General features: G+C 37.5%; 2 protein-coding genes across 3 annotated transcripts; one reads left to right on the top strand and one right to left on the bottom strand.

Annotated features, from left to right (window-relative positions):
- The first annotated feature begins 463 nt into the window (after positions 1–463).
- On the top strand, positions 464–12,754 carry mbc (dedicator of cytokinesis protein myoblast city). The gene is made up of 19 exons (XM_089591650.1): positions 464–561; positions 616–1,236; positions 1,799–2,040; positions 2,129–2,871; positions 2,955–3,102; positions 3,180–3,947; positions 4,025–4,347; positions 4,421–4,769; positions 6,489–6,587; positions 6,773–6,963; positions 7,040–7,670; positions 7,987–8,234; positions 8,352–8,987; positions 9,056–9,319; positions 9,397–9,706; positions 9,783–9,889; positions 10,128–10,250; positions 10,981–11,251; positions 11,334–12,754. Exons 2-19 carry the CDS (start codon positions 1,188–1,190, stop codon positions 11,814–11,816), a joined length of 5,985 nt encoding a protein of 1,994 aa, XP_089447776.1. The 5' UTR covers positions 464–561; positions 616–1,187; the 3' UTR covers positions 11,817–12,754.
- Positions 12,471–15,726, bottom strand: LOC106639274 (uncharacterized). Of its 2 annotated transcripts, none has more exons than XM_089591651.1 (5): positions 15,546–15,726; positions 15,000–15,105; positions 14,492–14,909; positions 13,886–14,385; positions 12,471–13,747 (listed from the first exon to the last, which is right to left on the bottom strand). In XM_089591651.1, exons 2-5 carry the CDS (start codon positions 15,030–15,032, stop codon positions 13,070–13,072), a joined length of 1,629 nt encoding a protein of 542 aa, XP_089447777.1. In that variant the 5' UTR covers positions 15,033–15,105; positions 15,546–15,726; the 3' UTR covers positions 12,471–13,069. The 2 variants fall into 2 exon arrangements, with proteins under 2 accessions (XP_089447777.1, XP_089447778.1); XM_089591652.1 differs by having other exon boundaries at positions 15,675–15,720.
- Positions 15,727–16,139: the final 413 nt, after the last annotated feature.

Raw genomic sequence — 16,139 nt, 5'->3', positions numbered from 1 at the left:
TGCTGCTCAAAAGCTTAGAAACAAAATTATAAAAATCGGAACAAGTACACACACGTCAATGTGTAATATATATAAATTGATAGTAGTATTTATTTGCAATAGCTGTAAAAAATGATATAGATTCAAGTTTTTAAATTGTAACTTTCCACTTTAAAGTGAACAAGTATATAGATGTATAAACAGACTGATGCAGTTCAGAGACCCCCACTGCGAGTGTTATCACTAAATAACTTAATTAGAGGATCTGTGTAAAAAAACACAATTAGCCGTGATACCACATGTGAATCGTGAAAGTACGAGGGGTATATTTATCTATCTAAATAAGTATAGTTATATCAATGAGGCGATTATTATTATTCTACCCCAACCTCCTGCAGAGACTACTACTCTAGATCCGCTATACGCAAGGCTTGGTGAGTAGGTATAAGTGCACACTATATAGCATTTACCAATGCACAAAATACTTACACCTCGTAGCCTCGTACCTCGTACTTGCAAGTTGCAAGTATAATGAGTCTTCAATTAAATGCCTCTGGTGCATCTTGTGTGCTAATAAGTAATGTGTGTTGCCACTCTACTGTTTCTTGAAATCGTGATAACAAACATATTTTTCAGAACAACTTCAACTTTACGAGTACAAGAAATAGTCTAGCAATCGTGTGGTGTCGTTTGACCGTGACAAAAGTTAATGCAAAAATGGTGCAGAGAATATCTACGCCACGACGTGCGCAGGAACACGACGACAATACCTACATCCTGATGTGTTATCTCGGCACTTCAAACCAAGATCACATAAAATGCACAATAGTTAAGGATGTGGATTCCAAGTACTGAGTGTATCGTTGTTCGGTACGCCTCTCTCTCTCTGTCTCTCGCGATAAGCGCACAAGAATTATTTAGTACATGTTATTAGTCACTCCCATAAGTATATGTTTTATATATTGTCCCCTCCTTTCGTTGTGCATTGTGTATGTTACAAAGTGTTAATCAGCAACAGTAGTAGCAGGCAGAACCTATGTAGCTGCTACTCTAGTGTAAACACACAGAATATCGACGTAAATCATCATCGAGGGGTAGGGATCGGATGCTTTTAATGCCCCTCGTCCAGAGCATTGCCACGATCGTCATCCGCAGTATCATTGTTCAGATTATCGTTATCGTCATCAACGTCGTCATCAGCAGCGACGATGACAGCGACAGTATGGAGAAGGCTCAAGGAACATCGGATGGGCGTTGGTATGTAACACTTACACACGCACATTGCACGATTAAATTATAGATGGGGGGTTTTTTTAACAAGCACATGCATATCAATTGTCATCACTTATATTTGTATATATTCACTCTCTTCCCCCCGTGCTTGCTCCGATTTTTCCCCTTGTCTTATTTAAGCAATGTCTTATGTATTTATACTTGTACTTATCTTTTGGGAGATAACTAAAAATGAATATATTATACATTTTTGCTTTTTTTTTTAACGCAAACTTTTTATTCTCTTGGGCTCTGGCATGTGCATATTTGCACGGATATGATCATTATTATTGCCAGCTTTGTTTCAATAATGAGGTACTCGAGTTTACACGGTGTACGATTCAGAAGTTGCGTGTCGATGACTCAATTTTGTTGTTTTTGTTTTTTGAATGCCTGTCACCGTGTCTTGTTTACGATGCGCATAAAATCATTAAAAGGCAATTTATGATTGCTGGCTATGCCCTCTACCTCATTGTTGCTATCAATAATTATTTTCTATCTTTCTGATTTGCTGTCTGTAAAAAATTTATACTTTTGCATTTTCAAGCCATCGACAATTTTACTCAAGAGGGCGAGTTTCGATTGCAATTGAACGTCGGCGATGCCGTTGTTATAAAAAGGGAATGCGACGATTGGTATTACGGCTACAAAAGATACGAAAACAAATATGGAATATTTCCCAAGACCTACGTTTGCCTTCGACAAAGGTTTACCAGCATGGAGGCCCTTGTCAACGAAATCACAAGTGTTCTCAGGGAATGGGGCAATCTCTGGAAACAGCTCTATATTGTAATTACTTTTTTTTGCTCCAATATTTGTTCTCTTTTTTCCACAAGATACGTTTTCTATATTATTTTCGTTTTCTAATTTCTTTCAGACACACTCGGAACACTTTAGTACTATGCAAAATCAAATTTCAGAACTCATAGGATACAGGAGCAAAATTTTAAGCGGTACCTTAACAGTCGATGAGTTGAAAGATATAAAAAAATTGGCTACGTCTAAAATTGATACTGGCAATCAGTTGTTGGGGCTTGATATGGTTGTGAGAGACGAGGATGGGAACATATTGAATCCAGAACAAACTAGTACTATACAACTATATAAACAGCACGAGATAGCTGCAGAAAGAATTAGAAAGGCCGCGGTCGACATAAAAAAGAAACCCATCAAGCCTCAAGCTCCAGTTTATTCGTTCATTTTTTATGTTAATATTAAAAATTTTGTTTGTAAAATGGTGGAAAATGTTGAATTATTGTTAACATTGTACGATTGCAAAGAAATGAAAGCCATAACTGAAAATTATGTGTTTACCTGGAGCAAACAAGGTCTAATAACAGACATTGATCAGTTGCATAATCTCAAAGTTTTATTTACCGATCTCGGAAGCCGCGACTTGGCCAGGGAAAAAGTTTACCTAGTTTGTTATGTCATTAGAATCGGGGGTATGGAAGCCAAGGAGATAGACCATAAGCGCTGTAGTATTATGCCAAATCAAAAATCAAAGCACCAAGATTGCATGAGAAGACCTTTTGGCATTGCTGCCATGGATGTCACTATTTTTATCAATGGAAAACTTGAGAGTGATCCAGAAGTTGAACACTGTTTACCTTTTTTACAGTTAGTTGAGATTCATTAAAATTCCTTATCATTGCATTTTGCTTTTCGTTCGGCTCTGTTTGTTGCTTTTTTCTTTCTTTCAGATGTTGTGAGAAGGAAAGCTTTGACGCTACCTTACGACGATTTCTACAACAGAAAGAAGTTAATTTACAAAAAAATAGTAGTATAGGAAATAATGTGGGCCAAGGGCTATGGTGCAGTTTGAAGTTATTGAGAGGGGATATCAAGCAGGTGTGTATAGTTGTAGATTTGAATAATATTTACTCTTAATAAAATGTAAAAAATATTTTGAATTGTATTCTTTGCAGGTAAAGGATGAGAATCCTCATTTAGTATTCGGCAACGTGTCAATTGCTCGAAAAATGGGATTTCCGGAAGTTATCTTGCCAGGAGATGTTCGCAACGATTTGTATTTAACCTTGGTGAATGGTGAGCTCGGCAAGAGTTCCAAGTCAACCGACAAAAACATCGAAGTGACTGTGAAAGTATGCAACGAGGACGGTGCAGTAATACCAGGTGTCATAACACTAGGCGGCGGTACGCCGTCGATCGATGAATATCGCAGTGTAATTTATTACCATGAAGATAAGCCCAGGTGGTGCGAGACCTTCAAAATCGCGGTTCCTATAGAAGAGTTCAAACTAGCTCATTTGAAGCTTACGTTTAAGCATCGGAGTTCGAACGAAACGAAAGACAGATCGGAGAAGCCGTTTGCCCTCAGCTACGTGAAGCTCATGCAACGCAACGGTACGACGTTACAGGATACTCAGCACGAATTATTAGTTTATAAGATTGACAATAAAAAGTACGAGGAAAGCGAGACGGGTTACTTGAGATTGCCGTCGACCAGAGAAGAATTGAACGAGCTTAACTTGGAGAAGAAGCCAAGTTTTGGTCCTTTAAATTTGTCTTCCAAGGATAGTTTTTCCATAGCTACTAATGTGTGTTCAACCAAATTGACGCAGAACGTGGATTTGTTGGGGTTATTGAATTGGTCGTCTTCTAATACAGACCTCAAAGAATCGTTGGCTGCATTAATGAAAGTAGATGGTGAAGAAGTCGTTAAATTTTTACAAGTACATTTTCTTCCTCATCATATTTCTTGTGACTGTCAATGACGTTGCGTATTATTTACCAATTTTATATTTTTCAGGACGTTTTAGATGCTTTATTTGGTATCCTAATGAGCAATACAGATAGTGATGATTACGACGATATTGTCTTTGAGTGCCTTCTTTATATTATAGGATTAGTTTCTGATCGAAAGTATCAACACTTTCAGCCAGTTTTAGATTTATATATTTCCGACAGTTTTTCCGCGACGTTAGCGTACAAGAAACTTATAACTGTATTGAAAAAGCGAATCGAAAGCATAGGTGCTAGCGATGGCCAAGAAAAGGACATTTTGCTTAAAACAATGAAAAATCTGCAATACTGTCTGCGATTTATAGTTGAATCTAGGCTTTTGTTTACCGAGTAAGTTGAAAGTCTGCTTGTATTTTTGGCCTTTGAAAAAAAAATTGTAACATCCCTATAACAAAATTCTCAGGCTAAATCAAAACGAGGAGGAATTCTCGCTAACTCTTACCGAACTCTTGAGGTCGATCGTCGACCTTATGAAATACGAGACCGATGGAACGCTGTTGGTTCAAGGTGCCTGTCTGAAATACCTGCCGTCCACAATACCTCATCTGTTGAAAGTCTACAGTGGCAAGCAACTCAGCATGATCTTGATTGACTTGCTGGTAACTCTACCCACTGGTCGACTAACTAAGCAGAAAATGATGACCGTCAACGATATCGTGCACAGCGAGTTGTTTTTAAACATGGAGTATCGGCAGATTCTGCTCCCCAGAATCACGATACTTGTGCGCGATTTACTCGAAGCCAAAGATGAGGTACGATTAATACGCCATATATTTTATTTCACTTCGAGCGTCATATTTTTCTACTGTTTAACTTAGTGTGTCATTTAATTTTTACTACTAATAAATCGCCATCCACCTCGAGAATCACCACATTACTATTTTTTTTTTTTTTTTTTTTCTCAATGAATGTGTCGGTGAATCAGTGTAGTTTTTTGCTTTCTTGTTTACCGTGCAGCCTGACGTCCTTTCGTTACACGCTCACATATACATGTTTACACATACACCCACACCTTACTAACGAGCTTTTTTTTTTCATCCTTCTGTATGGTAATTTCTTTTGTAGCTTTTTTTTCTGGGTAATTGAAACAAGTGCGTAGAACAACAGTTGCACATTTTAGTAAGTTAATTAGTTACGTATTTAAGTAGATTGTACTGCATTTAAATATTTTAATGCTTCTTTTTTATTTTTTTTTAACATTATTGTATCAGAGATGATGTGTGCTACTTTGATGCTTGAACTGTTAGTTGTTATAATTTATCCGTGTCTTGAGAATTAATGGCATGTTTGCTCATTAAAAAACGTGATTAATAGTGCATGTAAGTATGTAATCAATATGCTCTTGACGAATTGGATCATGGATCTACCGAGCACGTTATTCTTCATAATTAATTCACCGTCTCATGCATTTTCATAATTTTATTTTTTCAGTACATCAGTTCCTTTTTTTTTATTTATTTTTTTTTTTTTTCAATAAGAGCAATGACGAATTATTTTGTAAATGTCTCGTACTTAGAGGAAAAATACTGAAGATCAAAAGTACATCAAACTGTATGGATGTGACTTGGTGATTCATCAGAAAAACACATACAATGTAAATGATTCGGTTGATGATGTTTGAGGATGATAAATGCATGATAGTGTTGCCTTTTGAACTAAAAGATTTAAAAAATCGATAGGCGACGAGGTCGAGCGACAAGTCAGTTATCCGATATTGTCTTGGATTTAATTCCCGTCTCGATTAATTGACACAAGCACCGCCTGTAATTTGAAACTACGGAGCGCAGATCTTTGTCGCCTCATCGGTTACGAAATACTTCCTTGTGTCTATACTATATACTACTTACGCTCTTGATGGTATTTAATGCGTTTTTCAATTTTAAATTATGTTTTGGAAAAAACTTTGCAATACGTCCAACGTGACGTTAACAATGTGCTTTTTTGCCGTTTGAAACAACTCGTTTTTTACTGCTCCCGAAGTTGCACAGGTTTTTTTCACGCTTGATTTAAAAAATGACAGACAACAAAGTGAAAGAAAAAGATAATGCAATGCCAATCTGCTCTATGGATTCATGTGAACAATCTTATTCTGTATGTACGTGGATGCAATGTAGTGAGTCATTGTTGTGTGCTTTTTCCACAGCGAGATATCAGACAAAGATGGGAGCAAAAAGTTTTGGCCTTCCTGCTGTATATTTTATATTGTACGAATAATTAATGGCTATGGTGTTATTTTTTTTTTTTCTTCTAATGTATATTATTTAATACATATATTTAATATTATTTTTCTTAATTTATGTATCTCCTGAGTTTGCACTAACCTCGGGTTATTATTTTTTTTTGTTTTATATTTTACATTTTTCCTGTGTGGTTGGTGTGGTTTTTGGTTTAAAAAAAAACAACAACAAAAACAAACAAAAACTCTCTACGCGCGGTATTGCACAAAAAAAAAAAATAAATAAAAAATAAAGAGATTGTCGGGCCCGCCTGGCAAAAGCGTGGCAAAGGCAGCCAGGCTGCTCGGTGAAAATCGGCATCGACTCAACCAGCATCGCGGCTACTCCGAAGAGGTAAAATATACTGCTCATTTTTTGTTGTTCCTCTCATCAAAACCGTAGGCACGCTGATCAAACGTGTCCTCGTTCTTGATTTATTTATTTACTTATACCAGTAGATTTATGAGAAAAATTTTTCTCTTGCTGCTGATGCATTTTTTGGTAAATTCAAAGTGGTTTTTTTTTCTGTGCCCGTTCAGGTCGAACTATGCATAAAGATACTGTCGGACGTCCTGGACCTGACATTCAGGAAAGACGTCGGCTCGACTGCTTCCGACATCAAGGAGATCATGTTGACAGCTCTCAGAACCATTATACAAACTGTGATAAATATGGACAGGGAAAATCCTTTGGTGGGTAATTTGGTGGCTGTTATGCTGTCGATTTTTAGGTACGTGCAAAGGCCTCTTTTTTCATACATCAAATGCAAATTTAAAAATAAGATAAAATTGAAAAAAAATTTCCAGACAAATGACCCACCAGCACTACCAGATCTACATCCAGCACTTTGGCACGGAGTTCGACCTGCTGGACTTTCTCATGGAAATACTGATGGTGTTCAAGGATCTGGTATCCAGGAGCGTATTCGCGCACGACTGGTGCGAGATGATAATGCTCCAAAACAGCGTGATCCTGAAAGCCCTGCGTTTCTTCTCGACGACGATACGCGAGCTCTTCAACGCAAACTTCGAGCAGCAGGCCTGGTCGAATTTTTTCCACTGCGCCATCGCCTTCCTCACCCAGCCGGCCCTCCAGCTCGAGGCGTTCTCGCAGGCGAAGCGCAAGCGCTTCCTCGAGCGCTACAAGGACATGCGTCGCGAGACCGCTGCTGAAATACACAAGATGTGGATCAGTCTAGGCGGTAGAAAGATACTCTTCGTGCCCACGCTCGTTGGGGCGATCCTGGAGATGGCCCTGATTCCCGACCCTGAGCTCAGAAAGGAGGCCGCCATACCGATCTTCTTCGACATGATGCAGACCGAGTTCTATAGCTCGAAATTCGTCGAGGGCTTTAGCGACAAGAGGAGCCAGGGAAAATCGCTCAAGGCCAACTTCAACGAGTTCGAGAACGAGATGATCGCAAAACTCGACATTTTGGTTCGTATACATATTATGTGCTGGCAGCAGCACAATGTGGTAGTTTGTTTTTTTTGCTCGACAGCGAGATTGACGGTGTGGTCGTTAGCAAGGTCGTAAAGACCGTCTATAAATGGCTGTATGCGTTTTACAACCGTCGTCGCTCGCATTAATTAATGGCTTTGATTGAACGAGCGGTGACGTAATGCGGTGTACGCTCAGCAATATTTTTTTGACTTTTGGAGATATATTCCACAAATTTACAAATACAATGTCTACTTGACTGGGTCGAGTTTTTGTAAAACTCTTTAACATATCGTGATGATTTATTCAACAGGTCGAAGGTGGTAAGGGCGACGAGGACTTTCGTGACCTGTGGGTGAAAGAAATGACTCCCCTCTGTGAGAATCACAAAACCTTGCACGAGCAAGGCTTGCGCTTCGTCGACACGGTGGCCAAGTTAATGGACCATTTGTTGCAGTACCGCGACGTCATTCACGCCGAGTCGCAGGAACATCGGATGCTGTGTACTGTTAATCTTTTGGAATTTTATTCCGAGATTCACAAAAATGAAATGTATATAAGGTGAGCTAATCCCGGTGAACAAAACTTTGTTGTAACGTTTTAGGTTGTCGAGTATCAATAACATTGAACATAAAAATTATTCGTATGTTAACAATGTGTGTTGTTATGTTCACTCAGATACGTCAACAAATTGTGCGAACTTCATCTGGAGTGTGATAATTATACCGAAGCCGCTTACACGCTGCAACTTCACAGCTGCTTGCTCTCGTGGAACGACCAGCCCTTATCTTCCCTCCTCAAATCGAACAGATATCCGTCGTGTCAAACGCACCGTGAGCTCAAAGAGTGCCTTTACAACGACATAATCGACTACTTCGACAAGGGTAAAATGTGGGAGGCAGCTTTGTCCATGTGCAAGGAGTTGTGCGTTCAATACGAGGAGGAGACCTATGACTACCTGCAGTTGTCGGTGTTGCTTAATCGAATGTCGAAATTCTACGACTCGATAGTCAAACAACTGAGACCCGAGCCCGAGTACTTCCGGGTTGCGTACTACGGGCGCGGATACCCGCTCTTCTTGCGTAATAAGGTTTTCGTGTACAGAGGAAAGGAGTACGAGCGAATAAGTGATTTCTGTTCGCGGATGCTCAACCAGCTGCCTAATGCCGAGCCAATGAACAAACTGTCGCCTCCAAGTGATAAGCTAATGGAGTCTAACGCACAATACATTCAAATAAACAAAGTTGATCCTGTGATGGATGAGAAGAAGCACAGGTTGAGCGGGAAGCCCGTTACCGCTGAGCCTGTTTTGAGGTTTGTGCTTTTTTTAGCTCTTGTACGTGCAGTTAATTTCTTGATTTAATCCTTGAATGGAACTTTAGATATCACCGCGTCAACAACGTACAAAAGTTTCGATTCTCAAGACCAGCACCGAGGAACGGTGAGAAAGATAAAGAGGCGGCCAATGAATTTGCGTCTCTATGGCTTGAGAGAACCTTACTAGCCACTAGTCATTCACTGCCAGGTATACTTAGATGGTTCCTTGTTGTCAGTAGTGAAACTTACTTGGTAAGTCCACTGGAGAATGCCATTGAAACGATGGAAGCTACTAAGGCTGCGTTAAGAGATCTTATTGTTTCACACAGGTAAGCCATACATATAAATGAGTTTATCCTAATATATGTAATGAACTTTAAAAAATGTATGATATTTTATGTTACAGATCAGATAGCAGTCTTCCGTTAAATCCATTGACGATGAAGCTTAATGGAATATTGGATGCAGCGGTGATGGGAGGAATTGATAATTATGAAAAAGCATTTTTAAATGTTGAGTACAAAGAAAGTCATCCCGAGGAAATGAAAATTTTAGAGAGGCTAGAAAATTTAATAGCAGAACAAATTCCGTTGCTCGGGATTGGTTTGCAAGTGCACAAAGCAAGAGCATCACCAGAGCTTGGAGCTCTGCATCAGCGTATGGAACAGTGCTTTGTTTCTATGCGCACCGAAGTTGAGGCAAAATATGGAAGAAGGGTAACGACACTTTTTGCTCGACTATTCATTAAGTATCCTTTCTTTGGATTAATCGAAATGTCATTATGATTTTTAGTCCTGTGATTTACCAGTTGAGATTTCAATTCCATCAGTTACCATAAGACGACACGTGCCAAAGGGAGACAATAATCGTTTATCAAGCTCCAGTATAAATAGCAACGAGTAAGTAGCTGTTACAATAGGTAACGACATGACTAATGAAAAAATTACATTTTTTTTTGCTTGCCTTAAGGTTTTGGTTAAAGATAAAAAAATTTACCCAGTAATCGAGCGATTTAGAGTAGATAATGAAAAGGGTTTCTTGAGCAAAACAATCATCAGTATAAGCACTCGAATCACAAAGATTATTGTTTTGTTTAATGCGCCGTGCGACAATTTTCTGGCAATTTTTTGCGTTTAGTTGCGGTACTCGGTCCAGAGTCACTTCGCTCACGAGATCACAAGTTGCCGCGTTCAAATCACTAGCGAGCTTCAATTTCAACAGTTCTCCCATCTCGGTATTGCCGAGTGTCGGTTTGTCAAGGTAAAAATCAAGTGATGGTTAACGAAGCAAACGCTTCATCCAATATTCTCTTTGCACAAATCATTGCTAAATATACCACAATAACCGACACTGCAAAGCGATTAACTGTGTCCTCGAAGAATTTCGGAAGGGGGTGGCAAGCTTTTCACTCTGTTCTTGGAAGTATTTTTGTGGTTACTCAGAAAAAGAGTAAACGAAAAAATCTCATTGTGTTTTTTTTTTTTTCATTTTGTCGCATTTCTTCAAAATATCATATTTTCTTAACGTGCACCAACAATTCTTTTTATTCGCTTGATAATTCGTTCACAAGTTGTTTTGTTCAAAAACCATTTAACGGTGTAAGTCAATGTTGGCATGATATGCAATTAAAATCACTGAACAAGCATAGACAACTAATTGATAAATAACTACGTTTTACTTAATATTGACTAAGATTTTTAGACACGACCCATACACATACAAAGTGCTTATTTTTGTGCTACAATTTCATGAAAGTAAAATTATTGATCACCTAACAAAATCCACATTGTTGAAAAATGACTCACGTTGTTAATAAAGTTTTAAACAACTTAAGTAATAACAATGGTACTAATCATTTCTTTTATTGGTTTTAACAAAATTTCCTTCAGTACTATTTACGGAAAAAAAACCATGAAATTAACATAAGTAACATTTATAACACTAGAACACTTAAGGAAGCACTAAACGTTCATATTCATTCAACTTTTAGAACTAGCAACTCGTCACGCTCGCATATATTATCCACGTCATCCTTGCAAAAGGCACTTGGTAGCTCGAACACTGGTACGAGCAAGAAAAAAGACACTAAGCGACGAAGTAGCCGTAAAAGCGACAACTCGATGACTTTGAAAACGGAACAACCGACTTGCCAATGGTACACCACACCAGAGCCGTCACCAGTACAGTGCCAGCCTTTGTCGCTCATATCTGCCTCGACACCAAGTCTTCCTTCAACTCCAGTGTTTGAACTCCGGCAAGAGGTGAGCGAATCTCTATTTTATCATACACAAAAATTGTTTTTTTTTTTTTTTTTTTTTAATATACCACACCGTTGACTTTCAGTTAAAGCCAAAGCGTCCGTTAAGGTCAGAGGCCGAGAAGGAGCGACGACTAAGTAATCGATTGTCAGGCCAATCGCAGACGTACCTGCGATCAACGAGTAACGGCCTGGATGCTCACAGTCAAGGCCAAGGCAATCGAGACAGCATCGGGACAACGGACAGCACAGCTTCCGAGGATGACCCGCCACCTCCGCTTCCTCTGAAAACGCGCGAAGTTGACTATTGCAACTTATCGGAGGACAGCACGTCATTTAATTACTGCAGCACCGCGACGCTTACCGCCATTCGCAACACCGTGGTCTACCGTACGAAAAACAAGATGCCCGTGCCATCAACGTTGGACATTGTCGACGACGGCTCGAAGCCACCAACGCCGCCACCCAAGCCCAAGAGACCGATCCGAGCCATGGTGTCACTCATCAAAACCCCTCTTATCTCGCCAAGCGATTCGGAAAGCTCGAATCAGGACTCCTCGACGGCATGACAAAGCTCCCGGCCATGCTTCGTAGTTGTTCATCAATACCTGATTGTAGTTGTAGGTGTAATTTTTTAGCGTACCTTTTGGCGAATTGTTTTGAAGAAAAAAAAAAGGTTTTCTGACAAAGGCTTGTTTTTTTACGTAAACTCGAGAGAAAATATTTTTATCGCGTATTAGATTTTTATAGCGCTATTATGTGTGATTCTTTCGAGAGAGTTGCACATTTTTTATAATACTTATTTACTTTTTTACTCAAGTGGGGAAGCCATGACCTTTTGATGCTAAAAAATGAAAGTACCTCGAGGGACTTTCATGTAGGGTTGTGCAAGAGCAAGTTTTCATTGCTTTGTTTTTTACGTTTGACTTTATCCAGTTGAAACAATGACAGAGCAATATCCTACAGTTGTTGCATTGGATGTGTATTTTACAATTGGAAGATGTATAAAACCCATCAACATTCAATGGTTTTTTTTTTTAACATATTAAATTTATACTAAGGACGTAAAATTTTATATTCAAGTTTTCATCATTAGCAAACTTGTTGGCTATTTATATTGTTAAATACAGTTTGTACGTACTATTATTATCTTTTATTGTTATGCCAAAGAAACCACTTTTAGTATTATTTCTTTTTCATGCAATATTTCATATTAAGCATAGTATTATTTAAAAAGTTTTTAAAATCAATTATTTTTATTAACGCCATAAAAATATTTAAAAACTAGTCCATTACTACACTAATTTAGAGTACACATTTAAAAAAACGCATTAGTAATCGAAAATGATCAAAAGTTAGTTGTGCCATTGAATTATGTGAAGAGATTTTGTATACTTTTAGATTTTCCTTTGCAGGGACCAATTAATTATGACGTCAATAGTTAAAACAACCGCTCAAATATGTTACGTGTCTTTGTTTAAATAACAAAATATATTTATTAACTGTATGCTGTTTGCTGTCTTTATTTACGCCTTTTTAAATTAATTCTCTCCTATTTCTTTGATATCCTACTTTCCAAATTTGAGAGAAATAATTCGTTGCTCAAATTACAAAAACCTTAACAATAAATAAAATCAACTTAGCGAAAACAATCCCCCTTTTCCTATTGGTATCCTAAGAAAAGGATTTTTCTGGAATGGTGCAGAGCATGAAAAATATTCTACAAAACATCAACATTTACTCAAAAAGTTTGTAAAAAATAATACTATCAAAAAACATGATTTTAAAAAAATCGAGAAATATTACACAGGATAAAATTCTATTACAAAGAGACCAAATTGAGTAAATCTCTTTTACCGACGTAAGAGATAATGTTATCCAAAATAACTCGCATGGAATGTTCATTCCAATGTAACAGGTGGGCAAGGCCCGTTGTTGCCTTCACGATGAGTTTTTCATGCTCAAACGCTTTGGTAAAGCGCTCGATTAGTAAATCACTGTAAATAGGAAACCTTTTCGTGATGTACTGCATCTTAAACAGGTCTTCGATATTTTCAATTCTAGTATAACACCCGATGTTCCGATCCAGGAGCATGTGGAAAAATGTTATGTTTGTATCGCTAATCTGAGACGATCTCATGAGCTCCAGTTCATCCCGGCAACGGGCGTAATATGTTTGCACCTGCTTCTTTTGCTCATGCAGTTTAAAATTCGTCGGTCCGTCTTTTCGATTGTTCGCTTCAAACATGGCTTGATGTCTGACCAACATATTTCGGTACTTCGATCCGTTGAACTTATTTTTTAAATTCAATACAATTTGATGCTCGAAATCAAATGTCGCTCCGTTTTGCAACAAAAATTTCAAGAACTGACTGTGTAAATACACATTAGAGAGAACGACGTACAAGGGCGAATCATCGCATACAGCTGAACAATTTGAACAATTAACATTGGCTCCGTGTTCCAATAGCAATTCCATGCATTTTGAATGCTGGTTTATCTGAAAAAATGTATCCTTTTTTATTGATTTCCTTACGACAACTAAAAATATGGTACTGCCCAACAGAAAAACGAAAAGCACACACAATGAGGCAGTATCGTGCAAAATAAAATACTAACTTCATTTAAATTTTTTTACCTTTCCGGGAAGTTGACATTCAAAGTAATCGTCATAATTTTCGTCCATAGGACATAAATCTTCGGTAAAAGTCATATGCAATCCTCTCAGTTCTCTTAAGTAGTAGCAAAGAGGACTGTAATGGTCTGCGTCACAAAGGTTTGCCAAGGCACCGTTTTCAAGCAATAGTTGTAACATATCGACGCGAGTATAGGCAGCTGCCCAGTGCAAGCAGGTGATGTTTTGTTCGTTCATTCCGTTGATGTCGACACCAATTTCAATGAGCCGTTTTACGAAATACAAAGCATCATTTTCAACGGCCAGATATAGTAATGATTGCCCGTATCGATTCTTTTCGTGAATATCAGCTCCCGCATGAAGCAACATTTCGAAAGCTTCAACAAATCCAGAATTAATAGCATAATGCAGAGGCGTGTCCCCGTAATCATCTTTTGCGTTTATGTTCGACCCAGCTTTGATCAGCATTTTAACAATTTTGCATCTATCATTTTGCTTCATTCCTGATACATAAAATAAAATTCGTGATTAATTATTGTGCGTACTGGCACATTTATAGAAATTACGTTATTTATTTCTGAGCAAACATAATATTATATAAAAATGTACCATCTTTGGTTAAAATTGCATCGTGCAAAGGAATTTGTCCATCAGAATCAGCAGCATTGACATTGGCACCAGCATCAAGTAGCATCTTAACAACATCGACAAATCCATTCCTGACGGTTACATGAAGAGGGCTCCGTTTTTTCTTAAATATGGCCTTTTCGTGATCCGCTCCAGCATCTAAAAGGACTTTTGCTACTTTTGCATTTCTATTCAACAAGGCGATTGCAAGTGGTGTATCTCCATCGTGGTTCCGTTCATCTTTATCACACCCAGCTCTTAAGAGTTTGCTAGCAATAAAATCATTATCCGTTTTTGCTATGAAATGCAATGAATTGTTTAGTTCTTGGTCGTACATTTTTGGTAAGGGAACATGATTCAGTAGCTCCAGCAACTGCTCATGGTTAAAATTTTTCCACCACTGAAAAAAGAATTAATGGATATTTTACAAGTACATACTGTGTTTAATTTATTTATAATTTTATATACCAGTAAAATAATAGTTACTTACTGTTTCGTGTGTCCTTAATTTTTTAAGTGACATTTTTGTTGTTTTTTTTTTTACACTGCTGCTGCAAATATCATTGCTTCGTGTGAATCAAGACATGCTTCAGCAGCTAAAACAATACAAAAATTCATGTTATTTAAAAATCTACAATAATTTATGTTGAAGACAAGTTAATGAAACATAAAATGATTCAAAACATCTTAAAATAACAATAACGCAACCAAGAATGTTAAATAAGATTTTGCCATCAATAATAATATTACTTCGTTTTTTTTTTTTTTTTCAATGTACATAATTTAAAATATACAGCACTAAGTACTACATGCAGAGCTCCACAAAGCCAAGGTTAGATTAAACATTTCCGTGAGGTAAAAGTAAAACCGAAATAAATAATAAATACAATTCATGTGTATCAAAACAACGTGTGTTGTTTCCATTCTCTTCTCATTGTTAACAAACAGCTATGTATCGATACTCAACAGAGTTAATTCAAGTTTGTTTACATTTGGCTATTAAGCAATACATGAATCACTTATAAATTAAACTTACATTAAGTAAATAGTTTCCATGAATGAATGACTAATTACAACTATATGCAGCTCCTGAAAAGTACCCTTATTACCCTTAACCCTTAATATAATATAATATCATTTAACAATAATATCCCACAGCCATTACCCGTACACAAAACATTGATGGACTGATGGTACTGACATCGTAAATGGATGCCAATGTGATGCCAAAATGCCTAATTCCATACTATACATATTCCTTCTCTATGATATCTTGTTTACAATTTACCTGAAAATGTACCTCCAAAAGTATAAATGTAGAGCGATTTTCAGGTACAAAATAGATTATAAACTTGCCGCAAATAGCACAAACTATATTGAATTTTTATTTTGTATGTAAAAAATTAGTTGCGGCTGGTTTATAATTGATTAAATGGCTCTACTGTGAGTAGTAAAATAATAATTATTTTGATCAGCGCCATCTAGCGTTGCAGATTTTTGAACTAAAAAGTGGCCCTAAACTTTTGACTCGTAGCATTAGCACTTAGAGCTATTTAACCAATTATAAACCAGCCGCAACTTATACCGAAGGTATAAAATCCAAAAATAATAGTACGTGTGTTTTTGGCGG

Source organism: Copidosoma floridanum, unplaced genomic scaffold, assembly GCF_036245765.1.
Source record: "Copidosoma floridanum isolate Cflo_tuat_1 unplaced genomic scaffold, Cflo_Japanese_pri ptg000013l, whole genome shotgun sequence".
Lineage (NCBI taxonomy): Eukaryota > Metazoa > Arthropoda > Insecta > Hymenoptera > Encyrtidae > Copidosoma > Copidosoma floridanum.
The sequence above is the reverse complement of the archived record's forward strand: the minus strand, read 5'-3'. Positions and strand labels throughout refer to the sequence as shown.

Bases quoted from the DNA above. Each gene is read 5' to 3' on its own strand.
- mbc (XM_089591650.1), top strand. From the start codon at position 1,188: ATGACAGCGACAGTATGGAGAAGGCTCAAGGAACATCGGATGGGCGTT. The intron at 7,671-7,986 runs GTTCGTATACAT...TTTATTCAACAG, and splicing joins TCGCAAAACTCGACATTTTG to GTCGAAGGTGGTAAGGGCGA. The intron at 9,707-9,782 runs GTAACGACACTT...TATGATTTTTAG, and splicing joins AGGCAAAATATGGAAGAAGG to TCCTGTGATTTACCAGTTGA.
- LOC106639274 (XM_089591651.1), bottom strand. From the start codon at position 15,032: ATGTCACTTAAAAAATTAAGGACACACGAAACA. The intron at 14,386-14,491 runs GTACATTTTTAT...TTTATGTATCAG, and splicing joins TGCAATTTTAACCAAAGATG to GAATGAAGCAAAATGATAGA. The intron at 13,748-13,885 runs GTAAAAAAATTT...ACATTTTTTCAG, and splicing joins AATGTCAACTTCCCGGAAAG to ATAAACCAGCATTCAAAATG.